Source organism: Drosophila montana, unplaced genomic scaffold (genome assembly GCF_035044405.1).
Source record: "Drosophila montana isolate Dmon_TW-CO22-7 unplaced genomic scaffold, ASM3504440v1 contig_2669_1, whole genome shotgun sequence".
NCBI classification, from domain to species: Eukaryota; Metazoa; Arthropoda; class Insecta; order Diptera; family Drosophilidae; genus Drosophila; species Drosophila montana.
In genome coordinates, this window is record NW_026997536.1 from 95,971 (window position 1) to 109,932 (window position 13,962).

Consider the following 13,962-nt stretch of genomic DNA (forward strand, 5'->3'; position numbering starts at 1 on the left):
ACTGTATCCATTCGACAGCTCGTGCCGATTGCAACAATTTTGCAGTTTACGCTGTTTTTTGCGAGCTTGTGTGTGTTGTGAATCAATAAACAATTTTTGCATCAATATAAATACAATATTTACATTTAAAAGGCTTTTATCGTGTGCACATTGTTCAATTTATTCAGTTTGCCAACAATAAATACTTCCATGTCACGCGCGAAGCTGTAGGGGAATGCATCAAAATAAATGATGAATGAGTTTTGAATTTGAATAGCCTAACCTGAACAATAGACTCCAGAGATGATTCTAATGTAATGTCCAGTATTGTGGTATAAGTAAAATTCTGGCCATGGCCATCCATCACTCGCAATAATGGGCAACTGACCTTGGCAAGTATTAGATACAAAGTGTTCGATTGCTTTGGCTTGACTCGGATTTTGGCTTTGGCTCGTTTGCAACTGATTTATGCCTTGAATGGATTAAATCGATTTTAATCGTCCCATAAGTGTGCGCAATGAAGAGCTCAATAAAACACACGCGAATCCGATTGCAGGGTACGGGGTGCGGGCAGCAGGCAGCGGGTGAGTCTGTCGTCCTCTCAATCTTCTCGAGTACTCTTAGGCACACGAGCTTGGGCGGCGGCACATAAAGCCGGAAGGGTAAAATAGCAACACACACTCAGCGCAGCGGTGCGTCGAGTGTTTTGAGTGTGTGCGCGAGTGAGTGTGTGTGTGTGTGTGTGTATTGTTTCAGTTGATTTGTTCATCGATAAATCTCTTTATCGCCATAATCGTTAAAGTTCATTCGTCACGGACTTTGATTGCTCCACCAGCGAACGTTGAAGCAAAACCTGGAAGCTAATGTGCACCGTGGCACAAATATGGAACTCCGAACTCCACACATTTCAATCCTTTAAACATATTTCAATTTCAATGCAACACTAGAAGATGTTACTTGATACTGGGCTTGAGCCGGCGTTCTCTCTCATGTACAAACTCAAAATTATGTCACATTATATAATTTCTGTTATTTATTTAAAGGCAAATGCGTTTTATATATTTTTCGCATTATGCAATATATTTCCTAAATTTTTATAATATATATATAATACTTAAATCTGATATTTGCCCAAATTTATTCCACTGTATTAGCCCAAGCTCCCATCAACATTGGCTACTGGAGCATTGTTTTTATTATAGCTGAACGCACTGAATGTGTTCATTGGTTCAGTACTTATTGGCGAGTTCCCTCATCGAGTTAATACACGCAGTTCCTTTGGCCAGAAAAGCCCCCGACCACTCTAAACCGTAACCAACATGCCGTGCACAGTGTGCATTTGAGTGTAATGCGGACAGTGTGTACATGACAAATTGTATACAAGCAAGCAAACAATTTAATAATTGATTAAACGAACACTCTGGACATATAAATATCCGTCTTAGAAGCTTAAATCTGTAAATTTATGTATGTACATATGTGCACAGACAAGCAGACAATTCTTCGATTCTCGTGCTCGAGTGAGTGAGTGCAGAATGTGTACAATAAGCTGGCAATAAGCTGATCATACAGAGTACTACAATATTGATGTTTGAATGTAAGGCAAAAGTAGCCTATTGAGTAGGTAAGCATCTTTTTTCGGAACTGCCTAAACTATGCGATAAGCTATCACAGTTATTCCGGCTGCAAAAATATTTAGATAAATTGAGCACAAGAAAAAGGTTGATTATTAAGTACACGAATACTTTAGTGTAATAACCAACTAAACTTGAAATTTCATAGAGTAAACTACAATAAACAACCAATTTATTCAAGTAGAGGGCAAGAACAGTCTTAGTCGAGCTTTCCCGACTAACGCACCTTATTTTCATAGGATATTCGACAGGTGTATAACAAAACATAAGCAGTTTAATGCTGTTAGACGCATGGGAACAAAGGAGATTCCTCGAATGACTGACTTCATAGAAAAGACAACCGAAGAGCAGGCTGGAGGCTTCAATACCATGATTCGGTTTGGAAAAATAATCCGAACTGCAGTTAGAGTTAGTTTTAGGCAGCTGTCTGCAAGCAGCATTGTAAACAAATTTCTACTTGGCGTGGCAAAAAGTTTTCGCCTGCTTGTAATGCGTAACAAATTTTCTGATTTATTGTAAAAGTTTGGCACATTTGCGCTCAAATAGCCGAATGCGATATGTGGGAACTACGCTTATTACACGACTGTCAGCACTGTTCAAATTGAATTAGGAGACTTATTTGAAGCTTACGACATGCATTTGCAGCAATTTTCGTTTAGGACTTTTGAGATTTAAATTAAAGCTGAAATTTTAAGTAAATCTGCAAGCAGCCAGTGTTGGTTAACTCTGAAGAATGATTGTTATTAGAGATGTGCATATCGACGTATGCTTATCGATAGCACAGACTTCGATTACAACAACTCAACACTGGAATAATAATGTAACAGAAAGAGCTTGTATAGATTCTTTTTAATGGAAATTAGACTTTAAGAGTGTTGCCTTTTTCTTGTGATTTCAAGAAATTGAAATTTCCACAATACCCACGCTGATTTTCAGAAATTTGATCATTTTTAATGAAAAATATTATGTTATGCCATGCGAGCAAAAGCCAAATATTTACGACATTTTAAATAAACGACAACGACACAACGCAAGGCACAGCATCTGCATCTACACCTGCACCTGCACCACTCGCTCCAATCTCACTTCATCCATTTTTGACATCCTGGGGTTCCAAGGAAAACCAAAACCTGAAACCTGAGACCATAAAATTGTAAACGCTTTCGCTGGCGCTGCCAAAAAGCGTAAGCAATAAAGACTAAAACAACTGCTTTGGTGGGTACCCCTCGAAAAGAAGGGGGCTTGGGAGGCAATAGGGAGGCAGGCGCTAAAAGGGCAGGTGGAGCGCATTACTTTGAAAGCACATTGAGCTTGCAAATGACTTTGTAAATGGCGCTCGACAAATATTTTATTACCAGCAAACAGCAACAAATTGACTTTGTATGCTGTGCCCAGCGCCATGCGATTTTAAGCCCCGTTAAATTCCATACTTTAATTATGCCCACGAAATTATTCAAACAAAATCTTAAAAAGGTAGCAAACGCTGCTCTGCAGCTGGTAAATATTCAATAGTATTTAATTATTCAATGTTTTTAGCAAAAATTGTAGCGAATGCCCTTTGAAACGATTTTAAAAAGGTGAACTTGAGTTTTACAACGAGGTCAAACAAGCACGTTAATGCCAAACAACTCTTAAAGCTCTCAAAATCTGTAATTGAGCCTAATTAAATTGAGCGCAAGCAATTAAGCTCGCGTTTTGACTTAAAGCTCAAAGCGCCGAAAACTTTTGTTGTACAGAAAAGATTGCTATTGCAATCAAGGAAACATTTTAAAAATTTTAAATTGAAAGCTAAGTTCTGATTTCAAGAGTTTAATCTTTAAAGTCTTTATACAGCACTCATTTCAATGGTTATTCCATTGCTTTTACTGCCAAGTAAGTCGAGGGTTCTTTTATCTTTGAAATCAAGGATAATATATTTGATTTATTCTTTCTCGCTAATATTTCTCTGTATGTATGCGCTGCTCACGTGCTCAAGCTCAATCTTTCCTCGTTAACTTTTTAAATATTTATCTCTACAGTATTTAAATTTCTCGTCCCGTGTGTTGCAGTAATTTTAACTGCTGACGACAGGTGGCAATGGACAGTGGTCATTGCTTTCATTTACGTTCAAGTAGTCTCTGCATCTCGTAGGCCCCACTGTTAGTTTTCCTTTTGACGTTCGCCTTTTGTCATTTGCCATTGTTCGGGCCATTGTTTAGTGGCAGTGCTGGGCGTTGTTTGCTCTTTGCCATACGCCATTGTTTCAGGTAAGTGGGAAAATTGTTCCCCTTTTGTATCCGCTTGTATGGAGTATTATACTTTTGTCATGAAGTGCGACACGCTTAGAAGGAGACATCTGCGATCCCATTAATGTATCTATGTATTCTTGATCAGTAACAACATATATATTGTTTCAGGTAAGTGGGAAAATTGTTCCCCTTTTGTATCCGCTTGTATGGAGTATTATACTTTTGTCATGAAGTGCGACACGCTTAGAAGGAGACATCTGCGATCCCATTAATGTATCTATGTATTCTTGATCAGTAACAACAGCCGAGTCGATACAACTTTCCCAAGGTGCCTGTTGTATATTATATTATATATATTATATATTAGACTCCACTTTTTTGTTTTTTCTAGGAATCTAGATTAGCTTCGAAATCGGAAATCGATATCTATATAGGAACGATCGGTGGAGAACTAAATTATTTTATGATGAACTTTCTCGTCTATCGAGATAGCTAAATAAAGCATATAGGAGATTTACCATGCTTCTCACATATGAGAAAAATATATTCAGCATTTGTCTTATAAATCACATATTTTTAAAGAAAGAATCGAAAGAAGAAGTTAAAGCAAACTTAACTCTTACGATCTCCACAAATCCCTACAGATATCTGAGAACCCCTAAGACATATGTCTAGAAGGGTATTCAATGTTCGGCGAGCAGATTCCACTTATTTATTTTTTGTTTTAGTTTTGAAGTGTTGGTTGTCGGTTTTGTGGTCGCCTTTGGCATGGTCGGCGCTGGTTAAACACAGAAACAACTTCATTACCGAGAGTTAACAATGTGGCATAAAAAAGAATACCGAAAATTGACGCCCATGTTGGGCTTATTTCTTAATGCCATTACCAGCCGACGGCAACCCCAGCTTCCGCTTCAGTCTCAGTCTCAGTCCCAGTTTCTGTTTCATTTAATTCACAGTTTCAGAATCAGTTTTCGGGGGCTTCAGGGCTGGCGCGTAGTTTGCATTAATTTCACGTTCATTTCGCGCGATAATCACATTTCAGGTCCCGTCTCTTGCGCGGCGGACGGGGCCAGACAATTGCCGCAGTCTGGGCTTCCATATTGTTTTAATGGCGGATAACGCCCTTAATGGCATCTATTAAAACATTTAATTTATACACTTGAAAATCACATTTAGGCGTACGTCGCCCTCACTTACAGCTGGTAAGTGCGAAAATGTTGCCAGTTAACTGCTTAAAGAATCGTATTTTATTTGATTATCAACTTTAATTTGATTATAGCCAATTCTGAAAACTGTATTGCACAGTTAGTGTTCACTGAATCAACAATTTATAAGAAATTAAATTTTACAGTCCGCCAATAAAAGATATAGTATTCCAGAGCGCAGCAATTGGATTAAATGCCTAAAGCCAAATAAAGTTGGGAAGTCGAAAAATATAAAAGGGGAAATGTTAATTTGGCACTCATGCACTCAAATTAAATGTAGCACGAACCAAGTCAACAAATTGATTAACAAGTAAGAGTATTGCTTATGGAAGTACCAAGCAACAAAATACCCTTTAATTTACAGTAATTGGCCGCTGTTTAGTTGATGAAGGGGGAAGAGCTTTCGCAAATAGAAAATGGACTCTGATATACACGGATATACACGCTATACTTTTGTCATTGCTTGACGCTTGTAATTCTAAACTCGTCAACGTTTAAAAAAGGAATAGGCTTTCAATTATAGGGTAGATAACAAAGGCTGCTCATGTTAAAACCAGAAGGTTGTTGAAAGAACTAAACGGACTACCTGTTATTTTCTTATAAAAAAAGTTCAAATTTAAATTCAAGTTAAAATAAAACAATCAAAAATTCGTTTGAAACGGATCAGAAAAGACTTTTGTGGTCTTATGTTTAATTCCTGAAGAATAATTATTCTGTGTAGATTTTAATATACCCTTCCTTTTACCATGCCCGCTAGAGGCATGGCGAGGTATATTCGTAAAAACCTTCAACAAATTCTAATTATTCATTGTGAACGCGCAGCGCTGACAGCGAAAACAATGAACGCACTCAACTGTGAAAACTGCAACAATGCGCATTCCGGACCCAGACCCAGACGCACACAACCAGCCGGGCAGACATTACAGACGAGTGCGATAGGGTTGTGAATTTGGGGTATGGCATCAAGGGTACGAGGTGGGAGGGAGCTGGGTTGAATTGCGCGCGTCAGGGGCAAGGATTTGAGCAATGGGAAGAATCGTTGACATTTTTAACAATTTTCTAGTCGTTATTTACCATTGTTTTAGCTGCCATTGTGCAGACCGAAGGGGGATAGAGATAGAGAGAGGGAGAGAGAGAGCGAGAGGAGCATGAACACACACAGAGTTACAAATACAGATACAGATACAAATGCAGTTGTAGTTGCAGCTGCAGCGGCAGCTGCAGATACTTTCGAGCGAGTGTACACATGGCCGTCGTATGCTGTTTGCTATGGCAGCAATTTGCAGCATTTAGTGCAAAGTCCATTTAACTTTAATGCACTGCTGTTGAAGTTATCTCGCAATCTTTTAGATACACGAGTGCAGTCGGTAGAAATGTTTATCTATGGCCGACAATCAGAAATGTATTCAAGCTTGAGTGAGTGCTCCTAGAATTTAGAATAGATAACAGAGATGGCTGGAAAACAATACCCCAGCAGCCCAGCACTGCATACGTAACTATTTGCCTGGGAGCCCGCGACAAGCGTTTGGCAGGGCAGCCAAAAATATTTGCATCTGACCCACGCGCAATTAATGAAATTCATTTTTGGCGCGTTGACAAAATGTTTTCTTCACCCTGTAATTAAAATATGTGCAGAGGGGGTATGTATAACGAGTGAAAATGCATGTGACGCACGAGTGAAGACGATTACGAATCAGAATTTTATATTTGATTGAAATTTACAGCCAAGACATTATAGACGACTTTTCTATCATATAAGCTTGCCGCCTATATATACTATCTCGGAGATTGGAGGAGCTTTTAAAGCTAAATTTGGTATATAGGGTCTTGGATACAACCAGTAACCAACCGCTTCAAAAGCTTCAATACACCGTCTACAATAATATGAATCAGAGTAAAGGGTATTTGCCAGCGAGCTACAGCATCTAAAGCGTTTTCTGTGCGCAATGCGACAACGCTAAAAACACAAAAACATCAATAAACCACAAACTAAAAAGGGTGTTACGCGACTTTTGCAGAGAACTATAGTATGAAAAACCATATTGGGGATATTCCAGAAAATGTCTGGCAAATAGATTTGATTCTAATCCATATATTCTTTTGAGACATGTGAGTAGTCGCACGATTTCGAGCGCAAAGTAGGCACTGATATATAGTTTTATAAAATTATAATGTATTAGTAACAAAATTTTCGTTTCTTTTATATGTAAGTATTGGGATATTTTTTTTTTAATTAGTATTTTTTTAAATATATTTGTTGTCTTGTGGCGCATGCAAATGCGTTAAATGAGAGTCGACTTGAATAACCGATTCATTGCCAGATGAATGCTTTTGAAGGTACCGCTGGGAACAGACGAGTGCACTCAAAATCTCAGTAGTTCCGATACGGAGACACACGTAGAATAACAGGAGACCAAATGGCCAATGTAGTCGTGAACACAACCTCGCCCATGGCCGGACGCCGCCTGAACCGCGACGTAAACAGGCTGTTGGCTGCGGGGTATCACACAACCGTTGACGACGACATGACCAATTTGGACGTGCGCCTTGAGGGACCGATGGGCACTGCTTACGAGGGTGGCGTCTGGACGGTGAATGTGTCAATGCCCCAGGAATATCCATTGAAGGCGCCGCGCGTACGTTTCGTTACCAAGATTCTGCATCCGAATATAGAGTTCACTACCGGGCTTGTGTGCATGAATGTCTTTAAGCAGGCCTGGTCGGCCAATTATGATCTGGTGAATATATTCGAGACATTCTTGCCGCAATTGTTGCGGCATCCGAATCCTCACGATCCGCTTAATCATCATGCGGCGGCCATTATGAAGCGTTCCGAGCAGGACTTTCGTGATACTGTATCCATGTTTCTTCGCATGTACGCCCTACCGATTGTCTTGCCAGGTCAATCCAAGGATAACTACAATCTCGAGAAACGCTCCTCGGATTTGAGTTTGTCCGACCTGCTATCCGATGATGATGACGATTAACTGTTGGCTGGTCTTTTGTTTTTTTTTAGTAGTGTGCATTTTCCTTGAACTACCAAATGCTATATTTTTTTCTTTTGATCAGGATTTGTATTGAAAATGTATTTAACAAAGTATTCGAAAGTCTTATAGTCTAATAAACGAAAAGTAACAGACAAAATATGAGAGTTCAAGACTTTTCTCAGCTGAAAAGAAGTTCAAGCAGGAAAAAGAAATATTTGATCAGGTTAACAAAGAAAATATTTCTTTAATAACTTCTAAGCATTCAACGTTTTTTTTCAGATTTACAGGAAACTGTTACTGGAGTTTTGGAATGGCGCAAATTTAATTTATAAATTGTAAATGTACATATCTTAAGATCAACCTCATTAAACAAAATAGACTATTTGTGAATACTTTTGTAGATTACTATAAATAATTAATATTGCTTGCTCTACTCGCGCTTAATTTAGATCAATTTCTGGGTAATTTACAAAGCAACCGATTTAATACCCTTAAAAGCAGCATTCAATATTGACAACCTCTTAATATTCATTGAATATTAACGAAGGCTTAAGGTTCACGCGTATCGCAGCTAATTGCCACTTGAGTTCGCCGCATAAATTTGCGATTGTCAAACAAAGGGGTCAAAGTGCAGACAAACAAATTATTTAATGCGTCGCAATCATGTGGAAATTGCGATTTGAATGCCTTAAGTGCCAGGTCACAAATGCGTTTAATGCTAAAAAGTCCTGAGAGTGTCAAATTGCCCAAAGCCAAACGGCAAATAAATAATTTTAAGAGAAACTTGAATAGCACAGCTGGCAATAAGCGCCAATTGAAGTTATTTGCCTATTTCTAGGTAATTTATTATTAAAAATTTAACAAAGGATATGATTTGAAAAACTTTAACTAGAATTAGAATATAATTTAATTTTAATCAATGTGTACTTTACTGCATTTTAGACACTCTGAAATTGTTATAGTTTCTCAGTAGCTGCCCAACGACTTAATTAAATGCAAATTCCTCGTCTCGTCCATTTTTCAACGTCAACAGCTCCTGTTACCAGTTAGTTCGCATAACTTTATCGCAAATATTCCTATTAAAATTCTCCGACTGCCACATAATTAGCCAAAGAAATTGCGCGTCGACTGCTGAAGCATAATGAAAGCCAGAAGCTAATGAAAAGGGTGGAAATTCCATCAAGCAGCTACCACTTTAATCTTTAAGTCTGATTGTCAATTTTGGGAACGGTTTGTTTAGTTTCATTGTCATTAGGAGTATTCTATCGTTTCCTTTTTTGTTTTTTATATATACCAAAATTCAACAGCAGGCAAATCAATACTCAAGGGCAGACAACTATGGCCAGTGAAAAACACGATGAAATGAAATTCGTCAGTTGCCTGAAATTGGTTTAAATCGTTGAAGGAGTATTCGCATTTGCCAATCCGCCAGCTCCCTCACCCCTGCCAGTTGCCACTTGCCGCTTGCTAATGCCAATGACGTCGCTGTGCAACGTTCCACACTGATGCGCCGGCAACAACAATGGGGCAACCACCAGTGGGGCAGGCAGTCAGCCAGTTGATGGGTTGCACGTGTAGCAAATGGAAAAAAGTGCCAGAAAAAAAGTCAAGCGAATTTCATAGAATTTCGTTTTTGTGGCCCGAATTAATGCAATAGTCGTTTTCAGCTTTAAATGACTTTTTCGACATCGAAGTCGATGCCGACATCGAAATGATGCCGTTAGTGGAAGATTCCATAGAAAATGACATCGTCTGCATGCAAACGACAGGAATCTAATGAATTGTACACACGCATCAAATGAGATGCAACATGTTGGCATCTATGATCAGATAGGTTAACGCCTGAATGAATGGAGCATTCAACTCGCAAAAGGTCGAAGAAAATGCTAATACAATATTTGTCTGTGAACTTGAGAACGTGTTGTGTTTTTTGAATAGTTATTCGAGCTATTCATAACATTTATATAATGCATCAGTTGAGACTTGTGCTCATCGCTATTTAAGTTGAATGCATTTATCCTGCTTGCATTCTTGTGCCTTTCTTGTATTTACTTTTGACAACCCACAGACAAGAGTAGTTCTTTATAATCAGGACCTAACAAATTATTTTACCAAGGCATCAGGCCGTTACGAAGCAGCTCAAATTCGCACCACGCTTTTCTGTTTGTTAATAATGTTAAATTAAATAATGAAATATGTATATTTCTGCAGGATTTGAAATTACGACCTAAAATTTATTCGTCCGACGCCCATACGTTTGCAAAGTACACATATTTTGGTTGATGTTTTTCGTATTTGAGCTTGAATTTGCATATTAAACCTCGTCTAAGTGTTCATTTTCCTCAAGATAGAGATTTAGTCAAATTTTCAGTTTCATAATTCTCACGGTTTGGACTGTAGCCTGATCTCTCTCTCTTTTTTGTATACAGATTATATTACAAGAGATATAAATCAGTTTTTCGGTATATTTTAAAAGCCTGTACACACTTCATGTCTTTATTCTTCATTCCATTAATATAGATATATCTACGTGCACGACTTTCGCTTAGTCTATATAAAAAATATCCTGCTAGTTCACATTCTATTCGCATTGCTTCATATAAAGATTTTATGAATGTTATCCATGACGTTTATCTCTTGCTCTTATTTATTCCTTCTGACATGTCCTTGGCGTCCTTCATCTTGACAATACTTCGTGTCTACTTACGCCCACATGAGAGGCCAACAAATTCAGCTTATTTATTTTATTGCGCATCTAATATATCTATCTCTTAATATTCAAGGATGCATGTCCTTCAAGCCAAGGAACACTCATTATATAAATACGACGGCATTCACTTCTAATCCAGACCATGCACAATAGAAATTAACTTAGGTGTACAAGTGATAAATATTCTAATTGAGTACATTGTGCAAAAGTTTGCCCAACAGAGGCGCAAAAATACTTGAAGTCCATTTGGTTGTCTAGAGATTCTCTCAACCAGAATGCTGATTGCTTGTAGAACCATACGATTCAAGTGGGAGAACTACATGGAGAGCTGCTAAGGCGACAGACGACAGTCGACAGTCGACAGTCGAGTATTCGAGCACTGAGAACTTTAAATGTTTCAGAGGATTCGCCTGCATCGCTCGCTAATTTATTCAAGTAAATTAACTCAAGCGCCCAATGGAGGTCGGTCTTAGCAACAAAGATGCTGATGGTCCGAGGGGCGGGGGCTCTCTCTATGCCTCTACGCACGTTGATATTGCGAAAAGCAACTCATTAGCATATTCTAATTAATTTATATTATTCCAAAATGCACAAACTTAATTGCTACGGCCACTTAGTTAATGAAATTGTAGTTCAACTCCGGGCCGTGAGATTTCAAAACTTTATGCGGCTGTCAATGACAATTTCAAGCGGGCAGCAGAGCCCGTTGACAGTCTGCACTAGAGATGGGCGCGTAACAGACACAGCACGAACACGAATACGAACACGGAAACGAACACGAAATATATGTTTGAGACATTCACATTCACGACATTCATTAAAATAAATAATATTTATTTATAGAAACTATTTATTCTTTAAATATAATATGTTAAATAAAAAAGTGTTACCAAGTACATTTATGAAATACTATATTTGAGATTCATACTAGATATTGATATTTATGGGATAGAAATGATACCAAATTATATTTTTAAATGTGAATTGAAACTGTTAAAAAAGTGGGATATAATATAATTTTTAAATCTATACGATTTTCTTTAACTTTTAACTGATTTAAGTTATATTTACATAAGTTATATTTACATAATATTAAATCCATACGATTTTCTTTAACTTTTAACTGATTTAAGTTATATTTACATAATATTTCGTGTCACGCGCTCAACTCTAAAGTGCAGCTACAAAAAATGAGGCTTAATATAAACTTTTAACAAGAGTCACAGGAAGCCAACATCATTTTAAGATGACACAACATTCGTAAGTCTCATTGTTAGTGCGTGTTTGTGTGCGCGTGTGTGTGGTGCGTGTGTGGGTGTCTTGTGGGTGGCTCCCACATTCATTAAGAAACGACAAAAGTAACAGGCTTGAGAAGATTTTGTTGGCAAACTAATTTTTTAGTAACTCTTATGGCGTAGCAGCAGCAACAGAAGTCGAGTTACGTTGCGGCTACAAAACTTCCAGGAAAACACACACACACATACATACGCGCGCGCGCGCACACTAGCAGAAGGACAATTTGCATTTGCCTTACGCCTGGTAAACAGATTGCGTTGCGTATACGCCCAGTTGTCTGTTAGTCCCTTTTGAGCCAAGCCCCCTATCCCACCCAAGTCCATTCGTCCGACTGGCACTTTGTCACGAATAAAGTTTGAGTGTTTGTAAGTTATTTCAGTCGAGGTCTGTGTACGATTGTCTGTCTGGCTGTGTGTCTGACAAGCGACGACACATGTTTTCAGAGTCGTTGGGATCTGCTTCTGACACAATGCGGCAGCTAATTTATGCCGCATAGAACTAAGCCCGAGATTGGCTGAATGCCGACCACCTTTGTGTGCGCCTGCATAACTGTCTTGTTAATAACATGCGCTGCCACAATTCGACAGCACACAATTTGCATTCGTCTGCTTTGAGCTGCACCCCTTGCCCGACCTCCCATCAATGCTTGAGCCGAACAGCCTACATGGTCTCAGCTTTCAAACTGGTTGGGCTACTCCTCCTGCTTGCCAGCATATCCATTGTTGGCATAGACGAGCTGCAGCAATGCTTGCTTTGTGTCGGAGAGTGCTCAATGATATCCATTTGGCATGGAATGCACATCAGGTATTGTGTCAGCTGTGCAGCAGCTTCAATTACCAGACAGTGTATCCAGGAGCTGAGTGTCGCACATCAGTGAGACACACTGTAGACACTAGAGGGTTTGTTAAAGCTAATTGCTGATTGCTTTGTAAATAAACTATAAATCGAAATTTCAATGGTTCAATATTAAACAAAAAAAAAAAATGTAGATAACAATTTTCATATTCTAATTTTTTATATTCATGGTCATGCTTATTTATTTTAATTCAAATTTAAATTTGAAGATCAAGATATTGCCTAAGTTTGATATTTTTGCAACTTTTCTTGTTGCAATACTCTGCGACATAAAAAAGAGTATATTTGTTTTTCCATAGGTGTGAACGCAAATTAATTAATTGCTTTTAAAGCAAGGCAAGCCTAACAGACTATAAACAGTCGTTTATACCCGCTTAAGATTGCAAATTTTTATTATTAAAATAATAAATTGACAATGGCCAGTATATAAAACATTTCTGCAAAGCATTTATTTATAACTTATAAAGTTTAGCCTGAGGTGGAAGATAAATACATAAGATTTATTAACAATGTGTCCATTTAAAGTTCTCAAAATGCAATAAACAAATGTCAGAGAATTTTTAACCAGAGGCGCTTATCGTTCCAGATTTGCCAGGGCAAACGTTCAACAAAAATGACTTTCAATGTAATTGCCAAAAGGGGGGCTTGAAAACACAGCAGAAAAAAAGCAGACAAATTTGGTATAAATCCATTTTGTGAAACTAGTTTTCAGTGCCAAGAGACGAAAAGCGACCTTGAATAAATCAGGCAACAAACAAGGCGGCACAAAGGGGAGAAATATGCGCTGTTGCCATTCAAATTGTTGGGGGGCAATAAAACGGATGTCAATAAATGCGATTGACAATGACAAACATGAAATCGAATGCAGTAAGGTTAACACAAAGATGAAAAAATGCCAGTTCCGGAATCAATACAAAAAATAAAGCTCGAAAATAAAATCGTGCTGAGGTCAAATGCCAAACGAAGTGGGCGAAAAAAAAAATCAAAACCCCAACGATAACCAAAAGACCTTAAAGCAAAATGAACCCAACAGAGTGACAGCTGAGCTGAGCGTCTAGGTTAACAGAT

The 13,962-nt window shown here is 38.2% G+C and overlaps 1 protein-coding gene across 1 annotated transcript; it reads left to right on the top strand.

The window, feature by feature from the left end:
• The first annotated feature begins 7,140 nt into the window (after nucleotides 1-7,140).
• Nucleotides 7,141-8,190, top strand: LOC135429711 (ubiquitin-conjugating enzyme E2 H). The gene is made up of 2 exons (XM_064684148.1): nucleotides 7,141-7,252; nucleotides 7,368-8,190. The coding sequence occupies exon 2, from the start codon at nucleotides 7,464-7,466 to the stop codon at nucleotides 8,031-8,033; it is 570 nt and encodes a 189-aa protein (XP_064540218.1). The 5' UTR covers nucleotides 7,141-7,252; nucleotides 7,368-7,463; the 3' UTR covers nucleotides 8,034-8,190.
• The last annotated feature ends 5,772 nt before the right edge of the window (nucleotides 8,191-13,962 follow it).